The sequence below is a fragment of the Dromiciops gliroides genome, chromosome 3 (assembly GCF_019393635.1).
Source record: "Dromiciops gliroides isolate mDroGli1 chromosome 3, mDroGli1.pri, whole genome shotgun sequence".
NCBI classification, from domain to species: Eukaryota; Metazoa; Chordata; class Mammalia; order Microbiotheria; family Microbiotheriidae; genus Dromiciops; species Dromiciops gliroides.
Genome location: NC_057863.1, coordinates 626,528,795 through 626,552,866, shown reverse-complemented (window position 1 = coordinate 626,552,866; position 24,072 = coordinate 626,528,795). Strand labels below are relative to the sequence as shown.

At 41.1% G+C, this 24,072-nt stretch overlaps 1 protein-coding gene across 4 annotated transcripts in view; it reads left to right on the top strand.

The window, feature by feature from the left end:
• The window catches only part of CA6 (carbonic anhydrase 6), a 76,045-nt gene that overhangs the window by 29,808 nt on the left and 22,165 nt on the right, over positions 1 to 24,072 (top strand). For all 4 annotated transcript variants that reach the window (XM_043996802.1, XM_043996805.1, XM_043996803.1 and 1 more), the window contains 2 exons: positions 10,457 to 10,554; positions 13,037 to 13,216. In XM_043996802.1, the coding sequence (XP_043852737.1) occupies positions 10,457 to 10,554; positions 13,037 to 13,216 (278 nt within the window). The remainder of the gene's footprint in view (positions 1 to 10,456; positions 10,555 to 13,036; positions 13,217 to 24,072) is intronic.

The window sequence follows — 24,072 nt, the reverse complement described above, 5'->3', positions numbered from 1 at the left end:
GAGTTATTTGAGGTAAAATAGTGGTTAGGTACCCAATGCAGGGACACACCCATAAATTGTCAGAAATAGGGTCTGCACACAAGTCTTCTTGACTCCAAGCCCAGAACTCTATCTACTGTACCATGATGCTTCTGAAATGATTTAAATATTTAATCATGAAGTGTTATCGATGGCCACTTGTCTGGTCTTGTCCAGGAAAAGGATTTGAGTCTTGGAGAATCCCACACTCATCCTAATAGGCTATGTAGGGTAGACTGAACTTAGTAAGTAATGTAAGGGCCAAATTTAGTATGGGGAGGGTTAATTGGGCAGCTCACTGTAATATTGGGATAAGAAAGGAGATTAACAGCCTCTTTAAAAAACAAAACAAAACAGGTTTTATTAATGGGAACAAATTTAAAACCCAAGTGAGATTAATAGAGATAGGGACAATGAGAAAGAGAATAGGGGAAGATCCCAGCTAACTCCAAAGAGCTAGCTTCACCTCAACAACACAAACTCACCACCACCCAGAATCTGCAGTTCCAAAGAGAACCAGCTGTGCAGTGTTCCCCAGGCTCAGTCCAAAGATCCGCCAGACCAGTATCTCTCTCTTTCTTTTGCTCTCGCAAGAGTGAGAGTCTCTTCCCTGGCTACCTCCTCAAAAGCCCCCTCTCCCACAGGAAACAGGACTGTCAACACACATAGCCTCAAGCTAATTGGCTAGCAGCCCTGATTGACAGAACTAACAAGAGGCTCTACAGAAATGAGTTCTGGATGCCAAAGACCTGTCCTCACTAGACTTCTTGTCATGGTGGGGCTTCCCTACAGTATCTCTCCAGCAGGGGCGGCATTCCAATTCTCACAGTAATGTTGCTGGTTTCTGGAGTCAAGCACCCATTATAATGCAACTCTGGCTCTCTCTACGGGCAATGCCTTCTTGTTGTCAAGGGGCACTTTTTTTTTGGATCTATCCAATCTAAATGAGCTTGTGGCTTCTACCCATATGTGAAATCCCACCTCCTTTAAATTTTTCTTTTTTTTGGCGGGGCAATGGGGGTTAAGTGACTTGCCCAGGGTCACACAGCCAGTAAATGTCAAGTGTCTGAGGCTGGATTTGAACTCAGGTACTCCTGAATCCAAGGCCAGTGCTTTATCCACTGCACCACCTAGCTGCCCCCTCCTTTAAAATTTTGCTTTATTTCAGTGAGTACTAGTCATATGATCTTGGCACAAAGGAATTATCATGCCAGGGAAGCAATTGCCCATTCTTTAAAAAAAATTTATTTTTTTCAAGTACCCATTCTTTTATTTTATTTATTTATTAATTTTTTTTAAAGTGAGGCAATTGGGGTTAAGTGACTTGCCCAAGGTCACACAGCTAGTAAGTGTTAAGTGTCTGAGGCCGAATTTGAACTCAGGTACTCCTGACTCCAGGGCCGGTGCTCTATCCACTGCGCCACCTAGCTGCCCCTCAAGTACCCATTCTTGACTATGGTATACAATTGTTTTAAAAAACAGAATCAGAGTGAGGTGCATTGGGATGGGGGAAGCATGAATTTGGAGCCAGAGGACCTGTGTTCAAATCCCAGCTTTGCTACTTGTAGCCTGGGTGACCTTGGGCAATTAATTTCTCTGATCCTTCCCTTGCTCATCTTTAAAATGAGAGGTTGGACTAGGTGATTTCTAGTGTCCCTTCCAGCTCTAAATCTATGATCCTATTATTTTTAATTAAAAAAAATTTTCTTCAGGGCAATGAAGGTTAAGTGACTTGCTCCGGGTCTCACAGCTATTAAGAAGTATCAAGTGTTTGAGGTCAGATTTGAACTCAGGTCCTCCTGAATTGAGGGCCAGTGCTTTATCCAATGTGCCACCTAGCTGCCCCCACTGGTATTAACTGTTAAAGATGAAGATTTTATCCTTTGCCATCTCCGTTGTCTAGTCACTAGCTAATATGCCTTTGAGTGGTGCAGTGGATAGAGCAACTGGCCTGGAGTCAGGAAGACTTGAGTTCAGATCTTGCCTCAAACACTTACTGGCTGTGTTACCCCGTTTGCCTCACTTTCCCCATCTGTAAAATGGGCATAATCATAGCACCAACCTCGAAGGGTTGTTTCGAAGGGCAGAGGTGATAATAATTGTAAAGCGCTAGGCGCATAGATAGTAAGCGCTTAGTTATTATTATTAGCCAGCCCGTCATGGAGCAAGATAAGTGTACTCAGCAGCTGGGCTTGGTAAGAATTGTAGATGACTATAGATTTAAAGCTTGAAGGATACCTGAAATGTGATCTCTCCCAACCTCCTCATTTCACAGGGGCCTTGCTTGGCCTTCGCGTTATAGCCTTATGCCCACAGCTGCCCCTCCCTCCCTCCTTCCACTCCTCCCCAGTCAAATGGTCCCTTCACTTAGCCATGGCTGAGTGCAGCAGGGTGGGAGAGGCAGGGACAGAAAGAGAAGGATGCTACGTCTATATCAGAACACTTAAAAGAATACAGTCTGCCTAGAAATGGCAGCCCCTGGCAACCAGAATGTTTTTGACACTAATGAAAATGTAGAATGAGTTGCCATTCTGACCCAGGGAAGAACCAATCAGTGAGATAATTGAGGCCAGGGAATGGATTATCTCTGTGTTCAAGAGCAAATTAACCCTTATTTAAAATTAGCTAGGATGACAGACAATGTAAATAGAATGTAAATTTCTGGAGAACTGGAATGATTTCATTTTTGTTTTTGTATTCTCAGTGCTTATACCAGTCCCTGATACATAGTAGGAATTTAATGAATGTTTGTTGAATTGACAAGTCACTCTTAGAAGTACTTCCTCAGGGGCAGCTAGGTGGCGCAGTGGATAGAGCATTGACCCTGGAGTCAGGAGGACCTGAGTTAAAATTTGGCCTCAGATACTTAACATTTAGTAGCTGTATGACCCTGGGAAAGTCACTTAACCACAATTGCCTCACCAAAAAAAAGAAGTACTTCCCCACTTTTTGTTTTTTCCTCTTTAATAAGCCACTGAGTATGGGATTCCACAAGCAGTTTCTTCAGATGACTTTTTTTTTCCTAAGGTGAGTTGGCAAAAGAATTAATTTTACCTTGAACAGAGATAAGATGGCCAAACCATGTCATTTGCTTTGTACATAGCTAAGAGGACTATTGTTCCATAAATACAGTTGGACTATTCATTTCAAGAGATTCTTAGAGAGGTGGCACCGTGCACAGAGAATATTTTATTTGAGAAGCACCAGAAGTTACCATATATTCTCCTAAAATCTCTTTCTCCTTGTTGGGGGGTGGGTGGATATGTCTGTGAACTTATTTATTTGTTTATTTTTTGGTGAGGCAACTCAGGTTAAGTGACTTGCCCAGGGTCACACAGCTAGTAAGTGTCAAGTGGCTGAGGCTGGATTTGAACTCAGGTACTCCTGAATCCAGGGCCGATGCTCTAGCCACTGTGCCATCTAGCTGCCCCTGTGAAATTATTTTAAAAAATATAGTGAAAACTAGGGGCAGCTAGGTGGTGCAGTGGATAAAACACCAGCCCTGGATTCAGGATGACCTGGGTTCAAATCCGACCTCAGCCACTTGACACTTACTAGCTCTGTGAACCTGGGCAAGTCACTTAACCCCAATTGCCTCACACACACAAAAAATATATATATATATATATATATAAAACTGACTTTCAAATGAACTGTTTTCCCTTTATGATCCTTTAAATCCTATTTTATGTATTTAAAAACACTATTTTGAGCAGGGTTTTATGGGCTTCACCAGATTGCCAGAGGGGTCCATGACACCAAAAAGTTTCAGAACCCTTGATTTCTTTTTTTGTCCCCCCCCCCCCCAGGGCAATGGGGGTTAAGTGACTTGCCCAAGGTCACACAGCCAGTAAGTGTCAAGTGTCTGAGGCCGGATTTGAACTCAGGAACTCCTGAATCCAGGGCTGGTGCTCCATCCACTGTGCCACCTAGCCGCCCCCTCCTTGATTTCTTTTTAAAAACAATATTTTATTTTTTTCAATTACACATAAAACAATTTTTAACATTTAAAAACTTTTTTTGAGTTCCAAATTCTCTCCTCTCCCTCTTCCCGCCCCCTCATTGAGAAAGCAAACAGTTTGATAAAGTAAGAACTCTGATCTGAGATATGATTCATTTCTTCCCCCTCAGAAAATTTCAAGGATTATCTATGTAAGTGGATTTGCAAGGATTAAGAAACACTTTGTTCCATGCTTGTTTGATTAGTTTGGGTATTACATAGTTCGGTGCAGGTGTCAACAGAAGGGAGGTCTATGGATGGAACAGTTGCCCACATTTGCATAAAATGTTCAAATATTTCATCTGCCCCCATACAGTCAAGTATCACCTGTATGGAGATGACGACTCCCCAGTCTATAATTTCTTCAAACCTGGCATTGCCTAATGCCTGCTGCACACCTGGCTATTCCTTTGGTACTTGTCAACACTTTTCCAAAACAGAACTCATCCTTTTCCTCACTCATCCTATCACTTCTGTTGAAGGATCTGTTAACCTCCCAGGGATCTGGGTGTATAATCTGAGAGTCATCATTGATTCTTCCTTTCCCCCTCACTTCCAATCAGTTGCTAAGCCTCATTGCTTTCCTTCCTTCTTTCCTTCCTTCCTTTCTTTTTCTTCCTTCTTTCCTTCCTTCCTTCCTCCCTCCCTCCTTTCTTTCTTTCTTTCTCTCTCCATATATATAGAAATTAATATATTTAAAATAGAAATATACATATATACACATGTGTATATATGTGTGTACACACACACACATATACGCATATATACATTTTCCACAGTTATTCTCTTTTCTCCTTTCAAAGTCACCACCCAAGTTTGGGCTCTCATTACCTCCCACATGGACAATTTTGTAATTGCCTCCTAATTGTTTTCCCTTCCATCATCCTCACCCCTCTCTGAATCCATCCTTCACACATCTGGCAAACTAGTTTCCCTAAGGTGCAGGTTTGACTATATTACTCCTCTGCTCAAACATCTTTAGTGTTCTCTATTGTCCTGCAGATAAACTACAAGCTCTTTACTCTGGAATTTGCAATCTTTTCCCTTTGGGTTCTAGACTGCCTCTTAAATCTTATTTCATCTCACTGTATCAATTCACCATCCAGTCAAACTGAGCTACTTGCTGTCATTTGAATTTGACCGATCATTTCTTATTTCCATATATTTGCGTAAGCCATCCCTCATGCCTGGAATGCAGTCCCTCTTCGTCTTTGACTTTCACAATGTATCTCTACCTTTAGGGCTCAGCTGTCTACCTCTTCCTCCATGAGGCTTTCCTGGAGCCACACTTCCTTCTGCTCAGTTCTACCACCTTATGTTTTTATAAAGCCTTTTATCTCATTCTATCCTTTCCCCTGCCCTATCAACTCCCTACCCTATAATATTACACATTACAAATGTGGAACTGGAAGGGATCTTAGCGATCATTGAATCCAACCCCTTCATTTCACAGATGGGGAAACTGAGGTACAGAGCAGATATGTTGTTTTTCAAGGATGCATGGCTAGGAAGTATCTGAGGCAGGATTTAAACCCAGCTCTTCTTGGCTCCAAGTCCAGTGTCCTATCCAATTTGCCATGTTGCCTGTATTCTTGTTGTTCGTCACCCACTCCTACCCTCCCAGAAAATGAGTTCCTTGTAGGCAAGGCCTAGTTAGTTTCCTCTTTGTATTCCTAGCATCTAACAGTGTCTTGCAATTAGAGATAGGATAGGGACTGGAATTTTGATTGCACTGTAAAGGGAATTCCCCGTTCCTCCCAGAGGCAGGAAGCTTCCTGCCAAGCAGAGCAGTTGGCACTTTCTGTACAACCTACAGTCTTACAGAGTTATCTACAGCACAAAGAGGCCACTCATGACTCAGCCAGGATCATCCCACCAGTACTTGTCAGAGGTGCATCCAATTCATTATATCACTGTAGGTGCATGTTTTTGAGCTGAATTGAATATAGAGATGAATGTCAATGCTGCTCACTTGTCATGGAATCCACAGAGGAGGAGAGAACCTAATTTATTCCATTTTGTATTTCTCAGCTTGAAATTAACTTCCCAGGGCAGCTAGGTGGTACAGTGGATAAAGCACCAGCCTGAATTCAGGAGGACCTGAGTTCAAATCCTGTCTGACACTTGACACTTATTAGCTGTGTGACCCTGGGCAAGTCACTTAACCCTCATTGCCCCGCCCCTCCCTTCAATAAATAAATAAATAAACTCCCCCATCCACATAGCTGAGGCTCTGGGTGGGTCACTGTGGATAGACAACTATGGCAACAGAGATTTAGAGCTTGAAGAAATCACAGAATCACAGACTAGAGAACTTGAAAGGACCTCAGTGGCATTCTAGCTCAACCCACATTCAAAAGGAATCCCCATAAACAAAAAACAAAACAAAACAAACAAAAAAAGGGGCAGCTAGGTGGCGCAGTGGATAGAGCACCGACCCTGGAGTCAGGAGTACCTGAGTTCAAATCCGGCCTCAGACACTTAACACTTACTAGCTGTGTGACCCTGGGCAAGTCACTTAACTCCAATTGCCTCACCAAAAAAAAACACCAAAAAACAAAACAAAAGGAATCCCCATTATACCATACCTGATGAGTGATCATCTGACCTCTTCTTTTTTTTTGCAATTATGTAAAACATTTACATTTTAGTCATTTTGTACAAGAAGACTTGAATAAAAGAAAAAATGAAAGAAAGTGAAAATAGCTTGCTTCAGTCTGTATTCAATCAATACCTATTCTTTCTCTGGAGGTAGATAGTATATGCTTCATCTTATGTCTTTTGGGGTTGTGTTGGATCATTGTATTGCTAAGAATCACAGTTCTTCATCATACAATATCGCTGTTACTGTATACAATGTTCTCCTGGTTCTGCTCACTTCACTGTGCATCAGTTCCTATCTTTCCAGGTTTTTCTCAAATCATCCTGCTTGTTAATTCTTATAGCATGATAATATTCTATTACAATCATACCACAGCTTTTTTAGCCATTTCCCAACTGATGGACATCCCTTTGATTTCTAGTTCTTAGCCACAACAAAAAGAGCTGCTATAAATATTTTTGTACAAATAGGTCCTTCTTCCCCTTTTTTAATGTCTTTGGGATATATTCCTAGCAGTGCATCCCACCTCTTCTTTTTTTTCTCATAAAAGTATTTTATTATTTTCCAGTTACATATAGAGATAGTTTTCAACATTTTTTTTTTTTGCAAGGCAGTGGGGGTTAAGTGACTTGCCCAGGGTCACACAGCTAGTAAGTGTCAAGTGTCTGAGGCCAGATTTGAACTCAGGTACTCCTGAATCCAGGGCCAGTGCTTTATCCACTGCGCCACCTAGCTGCCCCCTCAACATTTGTTTTTATTTGTTTGTTTGGGTTTTTTTTTGGCTGGGCAATGGGGGTTAAATGACTTGCCCAGGGTCACACAGCTGGTATCAACATTTGTTTTCATAAGATTTATAGTTTCAAATTTTTCTCCCTCCCTCCCCTCTCTCCTCCCTCCCCAAGACAGCAAGCAATCTGATATAGGTTATTTATGTACAATCACATTAAACATATTTCTGCATTAGTCATGCTGTGAAAGAAGAATCAGAGCAAAAAGGAAAAACAAAAAAGAAAAACAAAACCAAAAAAAATTGAAATAGTATAGCTCAATCTGCATCTTGATTCCATAGTTCTTTTTTTGGATTTGGAGGGAGCATTTTCTATCATGAGTCCTTTGGAACTATCTTGGACCATTGTATTGCTGAGAAGAGTCAAGTCTATCACAGTTGATCAACACACAATGTTGTTGATACTATGTACAATGTTCTCCTGGTTCTGCTCCTCTCAGTCAGCATCAGTTCATGTAAGTCCTTCCAGGTTTCTCTGAACTCCTCCTGCTCATCATTTCTTTCTTTTTTTTTTTGTGGGGCAATGAAGGTTAAGTGACTTGCCCAGGGTCACACAGCTAGTAAATGTCAAGTGTTTGAGGCTGGATTTGAACTCAGGTCTTCCTCAAATCCAGGGCCTGTGCTTTATCCTCTAAGCCACCTAGCTGCCCCCTGCTCATCCTTTCTTACAGCACAATAGTATTCCATTACATTCATGTACCACAACTTGTTCAGCCATTCCCCAATTGATGGGCATCCCCTCAATTTTCAATTCCTTGCTTCCACAAAAAGAGCAGCTATAAATATTTTTGTGCATGTGGGCCCTTTCCCCTTTTTTATGATCTCTTTGGGAAAAAGACCTAATAGTGGTATTGCTGGGTCAAAGGGTATGCACAGCTTTATAGCCCTTTGGGTGTAGTTCCAAACTGCTCTCCAGAATGGATCCAACCTCTTCTTGAAGACTTCCAATGACCTCCCAAGGCAGCTCATTCCACTTTGGGATGGCTCTAATTATGAGAGAATTTTTCCTGACATCAAGGCTCCATTGACTTTTTTGTATCATCACTCCTGTTCTTCCTTCTGGGATTAAGCAGATCTCTAAGGATCACTTAGTCCAAACTTTTCATTCTACAAAGGAGGAGACTGTCTAATTTGAGTTATATTATCTAACCACAACAGATGCATGCCAAACATGAGCATGGCAGTTGTTTTCAGGACACTGCTGAAGGGCTCTCTCAATTTCTGAAGACCCCATTTGCCAGATGCAAGGATACAGAAAATACCATTGTTCAGAAAGGTCTCCACATCCTGGTTCTCTTTGCCTTGGGGTGCTTTTCCTGTCCTGTGGATGCCCCGATTACAAAGCCTTCATTGTGTGGCTTTTCAAGGGAGTTTTGATAATGTTAGGATGTTCAGCAACCCCCCCCCCCATGGCTAATGAAGATGAAGATGCCTCCTGAGAAGACAAGTCAAACACCCATCTCATCCTTCCCAAGACAGACCAGATGAGAAGGGTGCATTGTGGTGATGGTGTTATTGTTAGAAATAGGATGTTACAAAGGGTAGAGCAAGAAAGGCTGGATAAATGGTTATTTATACTTTCTGGCTTTTTTTTTTTTGCAGGGCAATGAGGGTTAAGTGACTTGCCCAGGGTCACACAGCTAGTAATACTTTCTGGCTTTTTAAAAGAAAAGGTTTTACTCATTAGAGAAATGCAAATTAAAACAAGTCTGAGATACTACCTCACACCTATCACATTGGCTAACATGACAGAAAAGGAAATTGATAAATACTAGAAGGGATGTGGAAAAAATGGGACACTAATGCATCATTGGTGGTGTTGTGAACTGGTCCATTCTGGAGAATAATTTGGAACTATGCCCAAAGAGCTATAAAACTGTGAATAGCCTTTGACCCAGCAATAGTATGAATATCCCAAAGAGATAAAATAGTACTGGTATCCCAGAGAGATAAAAGAAAAGGGAAAAGGACCGATTTGTATAAAAATATTTATAGGAACTCTTTTTGTGGTATCAAAGAATTGGAAATTGAGGGGATGCCCATGGATTGGGGAATGGCTGGACAAGCTGTGCTATATGAATGTAATGGAATACTATTGTGCTATAAGAAATGAAGAGCAGGATGGTTTCAGAAAAACCTGGGAAGATTTATATGAATTGATCAAGAGTGAAGTAAGCTGAACGAGCAGGACATTGTAACAGTAATGTTGTAATGATGATTAACTATGAAAGACCTAGCTACTCTGATCAAGACAATGATCCAAAGGATCAATGAGGAAAAATGCTATCCCCTTTCAGAGAGAGAACTGATGAACTCTGAATGCAAAGTGAAGCATACTTTTTTATTTCTTCACTATTTTAATTTTTATTGTTTTATTTCATTTGTGTTTTCTTTTGCAATATGGCTAATATGGAAATGCATTTTGCATGATTTTGCATGTGTGATCCATATAAAATTGCTTGCCTTTTCAAAGAGGGGTAGTGACAGCGGGTGGGTGAGAGAATTTGGAACTCAGAATTTTAAGAAATTAATGTTACATTTTTTACATGCAATTGGGAAATATTTAATGAAATAAGTAAAAATAATTATTAGAAAAGAAGTGAAATAATTAGTAATAACTTTTCTTTTAAAAAGCCAGGAAGTATAAATAACCATTTACCCAGCCTGTCCTGTTTACCCTTTGCAACATCCCACTTGTAATAATAACACCATCACCACAATGCACCCTTCTCATCTGGTCTGTCTTTGGGAGGCTGAGATGGGTGTTTGACTTGTCTTCTCAGGAGGCATCTTCATCTTAATTAGCCATGAGGGGGTGTTGCTGAACATCCTAACATTATCAAAACTCCCTTGAAAAGCCACACAATGAAGGCTTTGTAATTGGGGCATCCACAGGATAGGGAAAGCACCCAAAACAAAAAGAATCAGGATATGGAGATCTTTCAGGATGGTATTTTCTGCATCACTGCATCTAGCAAATGGGGAGACTGAGGAAGTCCTTCAACAGTGCCTTGAAAATAACTGCCACTGCCTCTGGTTCTGATTTCAGACTCAGATGCACCATGGGGATGCTAGTTGCCCTGCTTTCTCTGCTCCTCACAGTCCACATTGAAGGGAATTCAGAGGGACCCCACTGGAGTTACTCAGGTAATGTTCATCCAATCCAAACCTCTCTCCACTCCTTCTCATAGGAGCCAAATAGTTGGAGGGTCTTTCAGTGCAGAAAACCCAGACAAGTTTTCATTCAGGGCTTTGGGGTGAGTCAATTAATCAACCAGCATTTATTAAGCACCTACTATTTGTCAGGCACTGTCCTAAGCACTGGGGACACAAAGAAAGGCAAAAACACTCCTTGCCCTCAAGGAGACAAGACTTAAATTTAAAGAGGGAGATGATGTGTAAATAACTGGGAACAGACAAGATAAATACAGAGTAGATAAAGGCAATATGAAAGGGGAAGGCATTAGCAGCAGAGCCAGAAAGGTCTGGAAAGAATGTAGAATTTGAGCTGAGTCTTTAAGTAAGCCTTGAAAACCAAAAGGTAGGGGGCATTGTGGATAGACTGCTAAACCTGGAGTCAGGAGGACCTGAGTTCAAATCTGACTTCAGACACTTACAAGCTATATGACCCTGGGCAAGTCACTTCACCCTATTTGCCTCAGTTTCCTCATGTGTAAAATGAGCTGGCAGAGGAAATGGCAAACCCCTGCAGGATCTCTGCCAAGGAAATCCCCAATGGGGTCACAAAGAGCTGGATATGATGGAAACAACTGAACAACAACAAAAGAAGTGCAGGGGCAGAGAATTGCAGGCATGGGGGACAGCTAGTACAGAGGCTTGGAGACAGGAGATCATATTCCAAGTCACGGAATCAAAGAGAGCGAGAGCGAGAGCGAGAGCGAGAGCGAGAGAGCGAGAGAGCGAGAGAGCGAGAGAGCGAGAGAGAGAAAGAGAGAGAGAGAGAGAGAGAGAGAGAGAGAGAGAGAGAGAGAGTTAGGAAGGAGCTAGATTATGCAGAACATGCATATGTTTTTGTTTGTTTGTTTATTTTTTGGTGGGGCCATTGGGGTTAAGTGACTTGCCCAGGGTCACACAGCTAGTAAGTGTCAAGTGTCTGAGGCTGGATTTGAACTCAGGTCCTCCTGACTCCAGGGCACATGCATATGTTTTTATAGACTTTATCCTGGAGGCAATAGAAAACTATAGGTTCTCACTGAGCAGGGGCGGTGCCATATCCCCTCCACAGGAAGAAACCACGGATGGTTCATTAGTTCATATAACTTCTTCACTCAGATCTTGGCCATTTTCAGGTCTGGCCAAAGACTGTTCTTCAGCATGTAGTTGAATGTAACTTTCTCAAGGGCCCATACTTTTGTTTTTCTCTCTGTGTCTCATCTCCAGTGCCTAGTACAGTGCCTGGTACATAGTAGGTGCTTAATAAATGAATGAAAAGCATTTATTAATAGCTTATTATGTGTAAAGGAGTAGAGACACAGAGAAGCTAACCAGCCAGTTGTTTTCAAGAAGCTTGTATTCTAATAGGGAGAGATAACACATAGAAGGGAATGGTAGCTAGCAGAGGGCATCTACTGCTCTCTTTCATGCTGCCCCTTTTGTTCTTGTTGAATCATTTTTCAGTTGTGTTCAACTCTTCATTTGGCGTTTTCTTGGCAAAGACACTGAAGCGGTTTTCTGTTTCCTTCTCCAGCTCATTTTACAGATGGGAAAACTGAGGCAAACAGGGTGACGTGACTTGCCCAGGGTCTTGCATCTAGTAAGTGTCTGAAGCCAGATTTGAACTCAGGAAGTATGTGAAGTTTGGTATGCCTCTGGGATACTGATTCCTCTTATTAGGAGGTTATCAGGGTCAGAATGAGGTCCTTCAGGGAATGCCAGGCTGTGATTGTGGGTCATTCTTCAGAGAAGCAAGAAGGTGTAGTGAATAGAATGTTGGAACTAGAATCAAGAAGGAAGGAAACAAGCATTTATGTGGCACTTATTATTTGTTAGACACTAAGTCCTTTATGGATATTATCTCATTTGATCCCCGTAACAACCTTGTGAAGTAGATTCTGTTACTATCCCCATTTTACATTGGAGGAAACTGAGTCAGACAGAGGTGAAATGACTTGCGTGGGGTCACATAGCTAAGAAGTGTCTGAGGCTGAATTTGAATTCATATCTTCCTGACTCCAGGACCAGCTCTCTATTCACTGGACCAGCCTCAATTGTGTATAGATACCAGTAGTTTTGATAAGGGTAGGGGAAGCATGGGCAGCTAGGTGGTACAGTGGATAGAGTGCATGGCCTGGGGTTAGGAAGACACATCTCCTTGAGTTCAAATCCATCCTCAGACACTGAGCAGCTATGTGACCCTGGGCAAGTCACTTTACCCTGTTTGCCTCAGTTTCCTCATCTGTAAAATGAGCCGGAGAAGGATATGGCAAACCACTGCAGTATCTCAGTCAAGAAAACTCCAAATGGGGTCACAAAGAGTTGGACATGACTGAAAGACAACTTAACAACGATAACAAAAGGGACAGCATAGAGCCTTCTCTTGGTGCCCTCCCAACCTGGTCCAGCTCTTATCACAGCTTTGGTTTTATTTTCGTCCTTTCCCACCTAGCAGAAATTGCAAGAGATAAAGATGGTTGGGCCAAGGACTTTCCAAAATGTGGAGGATCGCACCAGTCTCCCATCAACATCCAGACAAAAAGTATATCGGTGAACAAACATCTTAAGCCTCTAGAACTGAATTACTACAGCTTTCAAGAAGGAGAATTCCTCCTGGTCAACAATGGCCACACAGGTAAGAGAACAGAAGCTTGGTAGGGGCAAGGGTCCCCAAATGGGCTGAATATTGTACCAAAATACTAGATAGGTCTTCTGGACAGAGGAGCAGAAACTCCGAAAATGGCGTGTCAGCACTCCACAACAATAACACACGTGGTAGGAAATATCTGCTTGTTTGCAATTTTGGCTCCTCTGCTAGCACAAAAGTGAAGATCTAGTTAAGGACACATATAACCTATTATTAATACATATACTCAGATTGCTTGCTGTCTCGGGGAAGGGGTAGGGGAGGCAGAAAAATTTGGAACTCAAAATCTTATTAAGAAAAGGAGGGGGGGAGGCACAGCTTGGTGGCGCAGTGGATAGAGCACCAGCCCTGGATTCAGGAGAACCTGAGTTCAAATCTGTCCTCAGACACTTAACACTTACTAGCTGTGTGACCCTGGGCAAGTCACTTAACCCCAATTGCCCTGCCAAAACAAAACAAAACAAAACAAAACAAAACAAAACAAAATAAAACAAACGAGGGGGCAGCTAGGTGGCGCAGTGGATAGAGCACCAGCCCTGGATTCAGGAGAACCTGAGTTCAAATCTGTCCTCAGACACTTAACACTTACTAGCTGTGTGACCCTGGGCAAGTCACTTAACCCCAATTGCCCTGCCAAAACAAAACAAAACAAACGAGGGGGCAGCTAGGTGGCGCAGTGGATAGAGCACTGACCCTGAATTCAGGAGTACCTGAGTTCAAATCTGGCCTCAGACACTTGACACTAGCTGTGTGACCCTGGGCAAGTCACTTAACCCTATTGCCCCACCCCACCCCCAAAAGAAAAGAAAAGAAAAGAAAATGAATGTTGTAATTGGAAAAAATAAAATACTATTTACTTAAAAAAAATCTAGCTAAGGAATTTTGATGAATTCAGTGCAATATCTGAGTTAGCCACCAGGATGGGGATTGAACAGCTGTTCCTCTCTGAGGCTGCCGAGGGTAATGCCAATAGTGTCCAATAGAGGGCACTCAAGCCTGAAAACATCTGAGCTACTCAGGTTCCCCTTTTGTGATTGGTTCAAAAGCTGTTTTTAACCCCTCGATGTACTGTTTAGACTAGATAAGGTATTAATACAATTTTTGTTTTGTTTTATTTGTTTGTTTTGCGGGGCAATGAGGGTTAAGTGACTTGCCCAGGGTCACACAGTTAGTGTCAAGTGTCTGGGGTAGGATTTGAACTCAGGTCCTCCTGAATCCAAGGCCGGTGCTTTATTCACTGTGCCACCTAGCTGTTCCATTAATACAATTTTAGAGTATGGAATTTTCATTTATATTTTTGTCTCTGTTCTGCCCCTCCCCCATAAATGCTTTGGGGTACTTCACCCAGAAGCCATAGATTTAGACACAAGGTACATGATCACAGAAAGTTTATTAGAGAACAAAGAACAAAAGGAAAAGGGAAATAATGGGAGAAACCCACTCTTCCCTCCAGGCAAAGATAGTCCTCACAATCTCTCCCTATCACACCTGATACTCATAAAAGAATGGCTAAGAATTGTTCACTTGCCTTTCTTTAGAAGAAAATCATGTGAGTAAGGACACACGTGGTCAGGGCAGCTCATGCCTCTGGTGCTTCAGGGGGCTGACACCTCTTTTTTCTTGTTGCATCACCTCCTGGGCACAGCTCTTCTGCTGGGCTCGTGATCCCTTTGGGCTTGCTCCTCTCTGTGGCTTAAGTACCAAAATGTTGGAGATAATTCTCTCTTGTTGTTTCTACTTTGTTCCTGACACTGGGGTGATGTCATGACTTGCAGTGAATTGGATTGAAGTAAGGGAGGGCTGTGCAAGGTCACCAGCCTCACTCTGTCCTCCAGAACCATCTGATTCCAGTGGCAAGATATAGATCAGGACATACTGGAGATGGCCCCAGATGTTTAAGGCAATTGGGGTTAAGTGACTTGTCCAGGGTCACACAGCTAGTAAGTGTCTGAGCAGAGTTGAACTCAGGTCCTTCCAACTAAAGGGCCAGTGCTTTATCCACTGCACCACCTAGCTGCCCCAATTCTCTCTCTCTTTTTTTTCACTCTTTTTTGGTTTGGTTTTTTGTAGGGCAATGGGGGCTAAGTGACTTGCCCAGGGTCACACAGCTAGTAAGTGCCAAATGTCTGAGGCTGGATTTGAACTCAGGTCCTCCTGAATCCAGGGCTGGTGCTTTATCCACTGCACCATCTAGCTGCGCCCCCCACCCCCGCTAATTCTCTCTTGAAAATATAGTTAGATCTCCTCTCTGCTGCCAGAGGTCCCATTTCTTGAGGTTCACTGTCTTTCTCTCTCTAATAGATAATAATAATAATAGTTCTCTTACTGGGAGGGCAGCCCTAATAACTCGATCCTATGGCTGATGGGCTAGGGCAGGAGTGTAATAGCTACCTCTCTGATGGTACCCTCAGGTAGGTAAATGCTCAGGGGCCACATTCTACAAAGCTTCTTCCTTTCTTAGAGGCAGCTAGGTAATATAGTGGATAGAGCACTTGGCCTTGAGTCAGGAAGACTTGAGTTCAAATTTAGACCCAGGCATGTATTAGCTGTGTGCTACCTCAGTTTCCTTAACTGTGAAATGAGGATAATAGCACCTACCTCCCAGGGTTGTGGTGAGGATCAATTAAGATAATATTTGTCGGGGCAGCTAGATAGCGCAGTGGATAGAGCACCGGCCCTGGAGTCAGGAGTACCTGAGTTCAAATCTGGCCTCAGACACTTAACATTTACTAGCTGTGTGACCCTGGGCAAGTCACTTAAACCCAATTGCCTCACTAAAAAAAAAAATAAATAAATAAAAAAAAGATAATATTTGTCAAGTGCCTAGAGCAAGACCTTGCACGTGGTAGACAAAAGATGCTTATATCTAAGCATTTGTCTTGACTGTCTCAGCTGTCAAGTTTCCCCTTTAAGGGCCACCAGGGCACGGTTAATCTTTTGCCAGCCAGTGGCAAGTTGCCTCTCTAATTTCATCGGGGAGAACTCATTCCCATTTTGTGGAGGGCCTTAGATTTACCTTTTCGCTTCATTTAAAACACAAACACCTTATTTTTCTCTTACTTTCTGCGATTACATCAACAAGGTTGTGGGGAGAGGGAAGGGGGAGGGAATCAATTCTCTATACTACACCTACATTATTTCATTCAACCCTCCCAATAACCCTGGTGAAATAGGAGACTGAGTCACAGAGTGGTGAAATGACTCAGTCAGGGGCTCACAGCTAATGAATATCAGAAACAAGGTCTAACACAAGTCTTCCTGGCTCTAGACCCAGTCCTGAAGTAATTTCACTTCTTGTTGCCATCTCCTCCTCAGTTCACATTCCAACTCATCTTCTGATCTTACTGATTTCTGGTTGTCAGTAAGAAATGTCATCGACAGAATACACGTCGACATTATAATCTTAGATTTGTACAGCTACTGTGTCTGAGGAGCTCAAAATACTTTAAAAAGATCTGATGTTTTTCTAGAGTCAAAAGAGCCAAAAAGAACAAAATTCTCATTTCTTGCCTGGGTAAAGCTCAAACAGAGAAAATAATATCTCAGATACTACTTCTAGGATCCACTTATGAGAGTTATTCTACAAGCCACAGCAGAAGAGAGAGACAGAATGGTCCAAAGGAAAGAACCTTTATCTTAGTCAACATGGGTTTGAATGTTACTTCTGACGCTTACTAGTTATGTGACCTGGGCAAGTCTCATTTTCTTCATCTGTAAAATGATAATAGTGTCTACCAGGGCTATTGAATGAGGGTCAAATAAGATAATGGATGGGAAACACTTAGCAAACCTTAAATTGCACTTTTGGTAGGCATACAGATATAAAGTGTTGTCTTCATGACTTTTTTTTTTTTTTGGTGAGGCAATTGGGGTTAAGTGACTTACTCAGGGTCACACGGCTAGTAAGTGTCAAGTGTCTGAGGCTGAATTTGAACTTAGGTCCTCCTGACTCCAGTATTGGTGCTCTATCCACTGTGCCACCTAGCTGCCCTGTCTCCATGACTTTTAACTTTCCTGTACCTTGACTCATGTTGCAGACTTGGCCAGAGATTATAAAATGGGAATCATAGTTGTCGAAGTACAACCAATTCACAGCTGCCTGGGAGTAAAAGGGGATAAGAGTAACACGAGAAACTCAAACACCAACAATGTACAAGCTTTGTGGCATTTCTTCCCCTAGAAATCCAGGAATTTGGAATTTCACTTTCTCTTTTTCCACTTATCTTCCCGGGGGTGAAATGGACAAAGAGCAGGTGGGAATCAACACTTATTCACCTAAGTTTAAGAAAGAACAAAAGCAGAAAAGGCACCTTCAAATCCAGGACCATGTTTGCCTAGTCAGGACATGGAATTTAGTTTCCATATTGTACACAGCAATATGATAGTCTGAGTGGATTGATAGGGCAAGTTGAGCCTTTGGAATCTTTGATCTCTTCTTCTTCTAGATCAATAGTTCTCAAAGTATGGCCCATGTATCTCCTGGGGATTCTTTTTTTTTTTTTTTTAGTGAGGCAATTGGGGTTAAGTGACTTGCCCAGGGTCACACAGCTAGTAAGTGTTAAGTGTCTGAGGCCAGATTTGAACTCAGGTACTCCTGACTCCAGGGCCGGTGCTCTATCCACTGCACCACCTAGCTGCCCCTCCTGGGGATTCTTGAAATCCTTTCAGGGGGTTTCTGAGGTCAAAGCTATTTTCATATTAATACCAATATGTTTTAATTTCTAATATGGTAAATACTGATAATTCTTTAGGGGCCTCTCAATAATTTAAGATTGTAAAGGAGTTCTGGAGACCAGAAAGTTTGAGACTCACTGTTTTAGATTAATTTTGTCATTCTTTTTTTTTTTAGTTCTTTAAAATGCCACTTTGGTAGTTTGACTGGCATGGTACTATATAAAAAACCTAATTTATGTAGTAATATAATTTTTATTATATTAGCATGGCCCAACCCTGAGCAATTAATCTCCAATTATTTAGATCTTTTTCATTTCTATAATTTCTCCTTTTATCCACTACTTTATTTTGCATTGTTATATAATTTCCACTTAAGTTTGAATTCTTTCTTGAGTTTTCCTTTATTGATTGTAGTTTTTAATTCATTGTGGACAGTACATGTGAGAGGCAGGGTAGTATAGTGGATAGAGGGCTGATCTTGTTGCCAGGAATACCTGGGTTCAAGTTCTTCCTCTAGTACATATTGACTCTGTGATGTTAGGCAAGTTAATCTAACTGTATTCTAGGCAACTCTCTAAGACTAAGTTTCAGGAAGGTGCTGACCTTTATTGGTAGAGAAAATTTCCTCAATATGGGATTTGCCCATGTCAATAAAATCACGGGATTAATCTTTATCCCTATCCCTATCCCAGCAGTAAATGATGTATTTATCATCTCTGCTTTTCTGCATTTGTTTGAAATTTTTATGTTCTATCACATGATCAATTTTTGGCAAGGAGTCATTAATGCCTGAGAAATTTGTATATTTCTTTCTTTTCCCATTCTATAATTTTCCCATTTAACTTTTCCAAAATTCTATTCAGATCCTTCAATTATCATCTATCTATCTACTATCTATCTATCTATGTATCTATGTATCTATTATTAGATTTGTCTAATTCTGAAAGGGGCAGGCTGATTTTCTAAGCTATTATAGTGTTGCTGCCAATTCCTCCTTGTAATTCAGTTAACCTTTTATTTAAGTACTTAGATACTATGGCATATAGTTTATATACACACATCCACACACATATATCAAGTATTGAACTTATTTCATTACCTATGATGCCTTTACATATAACCTGGCTTATCTCTTTTAACCATGTTTATTTTTACTGTTGCATTGTCTAAGATCATGATCACTAATCCAAATTTAAAAAATTTGTCTAAATTATAATAAATTATTCTCTAACCCCTTATTTTATCTCTTTGTGAATTCTTATGTTTCAAGTATATTTCTTCCCAATAATATTGTTGAATTTAATTTTCTAATATCTTTTGTTATTTTCCATTTTATGAGTATGTTTCTCCCACTCACATTCACAGTTATGATTATTTTGTTTTATCCATCATTATTTTTTTACACTTCTTCTTCTTCTTCTTTTGGTGGGGCAATGAGGGTTAAGTGACTTGCCCAGGGTCATAGCTAGTAAGGGTCAAGTGTCTGAGGTTGGATTTGAACTCAGGTCCTCCTGAATCCAGGGCCGGTGCTTTATCCACTGCACCACCTAGCTGCCCCTCCATGATTTCTTAATTGACAAATCCAATGGCCTTTTTCTCAGTACTCATCCTTCTTGACCTACTTCTTGACCTTCTCCTGATTTTGAATACTGCAAAGTATTCTACACTGTTGACTACCTTCTCCTTCTAGATATTTGCTCTACTCTAGGTTGTTGTGATTCTACTCTTTTTTGATTCCCCCTTCTTCAGTGTCCTTTCCTGGACTGCCATCTATACTGTACCCTCTAACAGTAGGTGTTCCCTAAGACTGTCCTGGCCCCACTACTCTTCTCTCTCAACATGCTCTTTCATGGTACCCTCCTCAATTTCCATGGATTGATTGATTTATTTTTAATTCCCATGGATTTAAATATCACCTCTCTGCAGATGACTTCCACATTTATGTATCTAGTCTCTTTCCTGAGCTCTAGTCCCAAACTGCCAACCAACTATTGGATACTTCCAACTCAATGTTCTCTAGGCATCTCAAACTCATTATGTCTCAAACATAACCCAATATTTGCCCCCTCAAACTACTTTGGGACTTTCCTATTTTTATCAAGCACTACCACCCTTTGAGTCCTCCAGGTTCTCAATGTCAGGGTCACCCTTGACTCCTTACTCTCTTGCTCTGTCTCTCACTACTATACTTTTTCTCTCTTATCTCTCTCCCTGGGCTCACCTGACCAGTATAACCCTGTGCCTCTATACCAACTGTGAATTTCTTGATGTCTTTTTAAGCTTCCATTGTATCTATCCCAAGGGAGAATGCACTCCTCCTATGCAGGCATTTTTCTTCAATAGCTGGGAGTCAGTCTCTGCAAATTTCTTTTTCAACTTTGCTTTTGGTCTTTGTGTGTGTGTGTGTGTGTGTGTGCTCAGTCATTTCACTTGTGCCTGACTATTACCCCATGGGGTGTTCTTGGCAAAGAAGATACTGGAGTGGTTTGCCATTGCTTTCTCCAGCTAATTTTAAGGTGAGGAAACTGAGGCAATCAGGGTTAAATGACTTGCTCAGGGTCACATAACTACTAAGTGTCTGAGGCAGGATTTAGACTCACATCCTAGGGCTGATGCTCTACCCACTTTACCACCTAGCTGCCTCACAGCTGGTTGACTCTTAAAAGATTCAGATGCTGGTGTAACAAAAACCTAAATGGTGTCTTAGGGAAGTAGTTTCACTTTTTTTCTAGGCTATAAAAGTTAGGGAGTATGCAAGAAGGACTTTTCTCAATTTTCTCACTCACAACAGTATAAAATTATACACACTCAGTTAAGCTCACTGTGGATCTTATGGAGCAGAACATTTGGAACTCAAAAAACTGTTCTGCTAGCTCCCTATTATTCCTCTGATATTTAGCCTAAGGGCCAGGCGAGATTTCTTAATGTCATCTTTGAGGTCAAATTTGAACAACTCTGACTAATGGACCCTGGATTCTAGTCCATTTTGCAACCTGTTCTCAGTCCATTTTAAGATACTTTTGAAGGTGAATATCAATGCTTTACTTTGTTTTTGCTGTGTATATAGACTGTCTAGTCTTGAATTTTTTTGGGGGGGCGGGGCAATGAGGGTTAAGGGACTTGCCCAGAGTCACACAGTTAGTAAGTGTCAAGTGTCTGAGGCCGCATTAGAACTCAGGTCCTCCTGACTACAGGGCCAGTGCTTTATCCACTGCACCACCTAGCTGCCCCCTCTTGAATTGTTTTTAAACAATCAGATCCTACTGATTCTATTGCTACAATCCTACAAAAACCCAAACCCAAACCAAACTTATAAGGGCTAACATTCAGAATGATCTGAATGTGCCCAGAAAAGCAAAGAACAGTAACAATCAAATCTAGATTTTTAGTTATGTTAGAGAAAGAGGAGGAACAAAGAAGGAAGACCTGAGTTCAAATCTGACCATAGACACTAGCCATGAGACCTCAGGCAAGTCACTTACTCTTTGTTTCAATTTCCTCATCTGCAAAATGGGGATAATTGTAACAGCTACTCACCAGGGTTGTTATAAGGATCAAATGAGATAATATTTGGAAAGTTCTTTGTAAACCTTAAAGTATTATGTAATAATAATAACAACAACAATAATAATTATTAATTTTTTATAGAAAGCAAAGGTGATGCTTGTTTTTTGCAAGGTCTAACCAGTTACAGACCTTGAACTTAGGATGATTGCACATGAGCTCAAGAAATGTTCTCTTTGAAGTGGCAAAGAATTGGAATCTTGGGGCAGGTACTCATAAATTGGGGTATGGCCAAACAAGTAATGGAATAAATGTGATGGAATACTCAGAGAAACTTGGGAGACCTTTTTTTTTGTTGTTTGTTTGTTTGTTTGTTTTTGCAGGGCAATGAGGGTTAAGTGACTTGCCCAGGGTCACACAGCTAGTAAGTGTCAAGTGTCTGAGGCTGGGTTTGAACTCAGGTCCTCCTGAATCCAAGGCCAGTGCTTTATCCACTGCGCCACCCAGCTGCCCGGGAGATCTTTTATGAACTGATAGAATGAAGTGAGCAGAATCAGGAGCCCAATTTAGATAATGACAACAATATTATGAAGACAATCAACTCTGAAAGTCTTGGGAACTCTGATCAGTATAATGATGTACCATCATTCCAGAGGACTCATAATGAAACATGCTACCTACCTCTTACATATATATGTACATATACATGTATACATATACATATATGTATATAGGCAGATAGCAGATTTCATCAGGAAGATATATATATATATACATATTGTATATGTATGAATATAAATATCTATTTGTGTCTCTCTGTATTTATATCCATCCATCATCTATCTATCTATCTATCTATCTATCTATCTATCTATCTATCTATCTATCTATCTATCGGGCAGCTAGGTGGTACAATGGATAGAGGGCTGGATCTAGAGTCAGGAAGACTCATCTTCATGAGTTCAAATCTGGCTTCAGACACTTACTAGCTGTGTCACTCTGGGCAAGTCATTTAACCCTATTTGCCTCAGTTTCTTCATCTGTAAAATCAGCTGGAGAAAGAAATGGCAAACTACTCTACTATCTTTGCCAAGAAAACCCCAAATGGGGTCAGGAAGAGTCAGACATGTTTGAAACAACTGAACAACAAAAACATACTCCCCCCCTCTCTTTCTCTCATATCAAAAGTGAATGCGGGGAAGCTAGGTGGCACAGTGGATAGAGCACCAGCCCTGGATTCAGGAGGACCTGAGTTCAAATGTAGCCTCAGACACTTGACACTTACTAGCTGTGTGACCCTGGGCAAGTCACTTAACCCCCATTGCCTCACTAAAAAAAAGTGAATCAATATCTAAGATTATGAAATTTCAGGTGATGATCTTATTCTTGGGAGGGGGCATAATAACCTCTCAAGCCCCTCAGAGAACTCCACATCCACAGCCTCTGAAGGGCCATTTTTAATCCTATGGTGATAGGTCTAGACCAATTTTTATACCTCATAGCCCTAGTAATTCAATATTTTAAACAGAGGTAAGGGGGGGGGCAGCTAGATGGTGCAGTGGTTAAAGCACCGGCCCTGGATTCAGGAGTACCTGGGTTCAAATCCAGCCTCGGACACTTGACACTTACTAGCTGTGTGACCCTGGGCAAATCACTTAACCCCCATTGCCTACAAAAAACAAACAAACAAACAAAAAACCCCCAAACCAAAAAACAAACAAACAAAAAAAAGGGGCAGCTGGGTGGTGCAGTGGATAAAGCACTGGTCCTGGAGTCAGGAGTACCTGAGTTCCAATGCAGCCTCAGACACTTAACACTTACTAGCTGTGTGACCCTGGGCAAGTCACTTAACCCCAATTGCCTCACTTAAAAATAAAGAAATAAAGAAATAAACAGGGGTATGCTGGTAAATGTTTGACGATTGGCTTTCCAGGGAAAAAAAAGAGAATTAAAAACACATATTTAAGTTTAATCTGCATTAATAAAAATTCTCTCTCTCTCTTGTTTGTTTTGTTCTGTGGGGCAATGAAGGTTAAGTGACTTGTCCAGGGTCACACAGCTAGTGTCAAGTGTCTGAGGCCGGATTTGAACTCTGTCCTCCTGAATCCAGGGCTGCTGCTTTATTTGCTGTGCCACCTAGCTGCCCTCTCATTTTCTTAAGACAAGAACAAGGTTTGGTAAACTTTTTGTAAAGGGCCAGATAATAAATATTTTAGGCCTTATGGGACAAGAGATAAAATTGAAGATATTTCAGAAGTACTTACACAACGAGAGAGAAAACAAATTTTCACAGATTTATTGGTGAAATTAAAAATATAGTAATAATTGAATTCCTTTTTTGGCAGGGGAGGGTGGGTAATAGTGTTCTACTAATGAGAATAATGGAATTCTTTTTTGGGGAAATAACATTTAACTTAGGGTTAAAAATCTGTGTTCGAAATGTTCATCTGTTAATGCTGATCTGGAATGTGATTTTACATCTTTCATCTTTGAAAATGTCTCTACACAGATAGGTACTGCCAAATACTAATGTATTTTAATTAAGATGAAAAGCTGAAAGTTTTAATCAAATTTACTTTTTCTGGATTATAATCAAAAGCTATTGAATTAACTCATCATCAGTAAATGGTTTCCCTTGCTTGCCTAACAAGTTACTAGGAAACTGT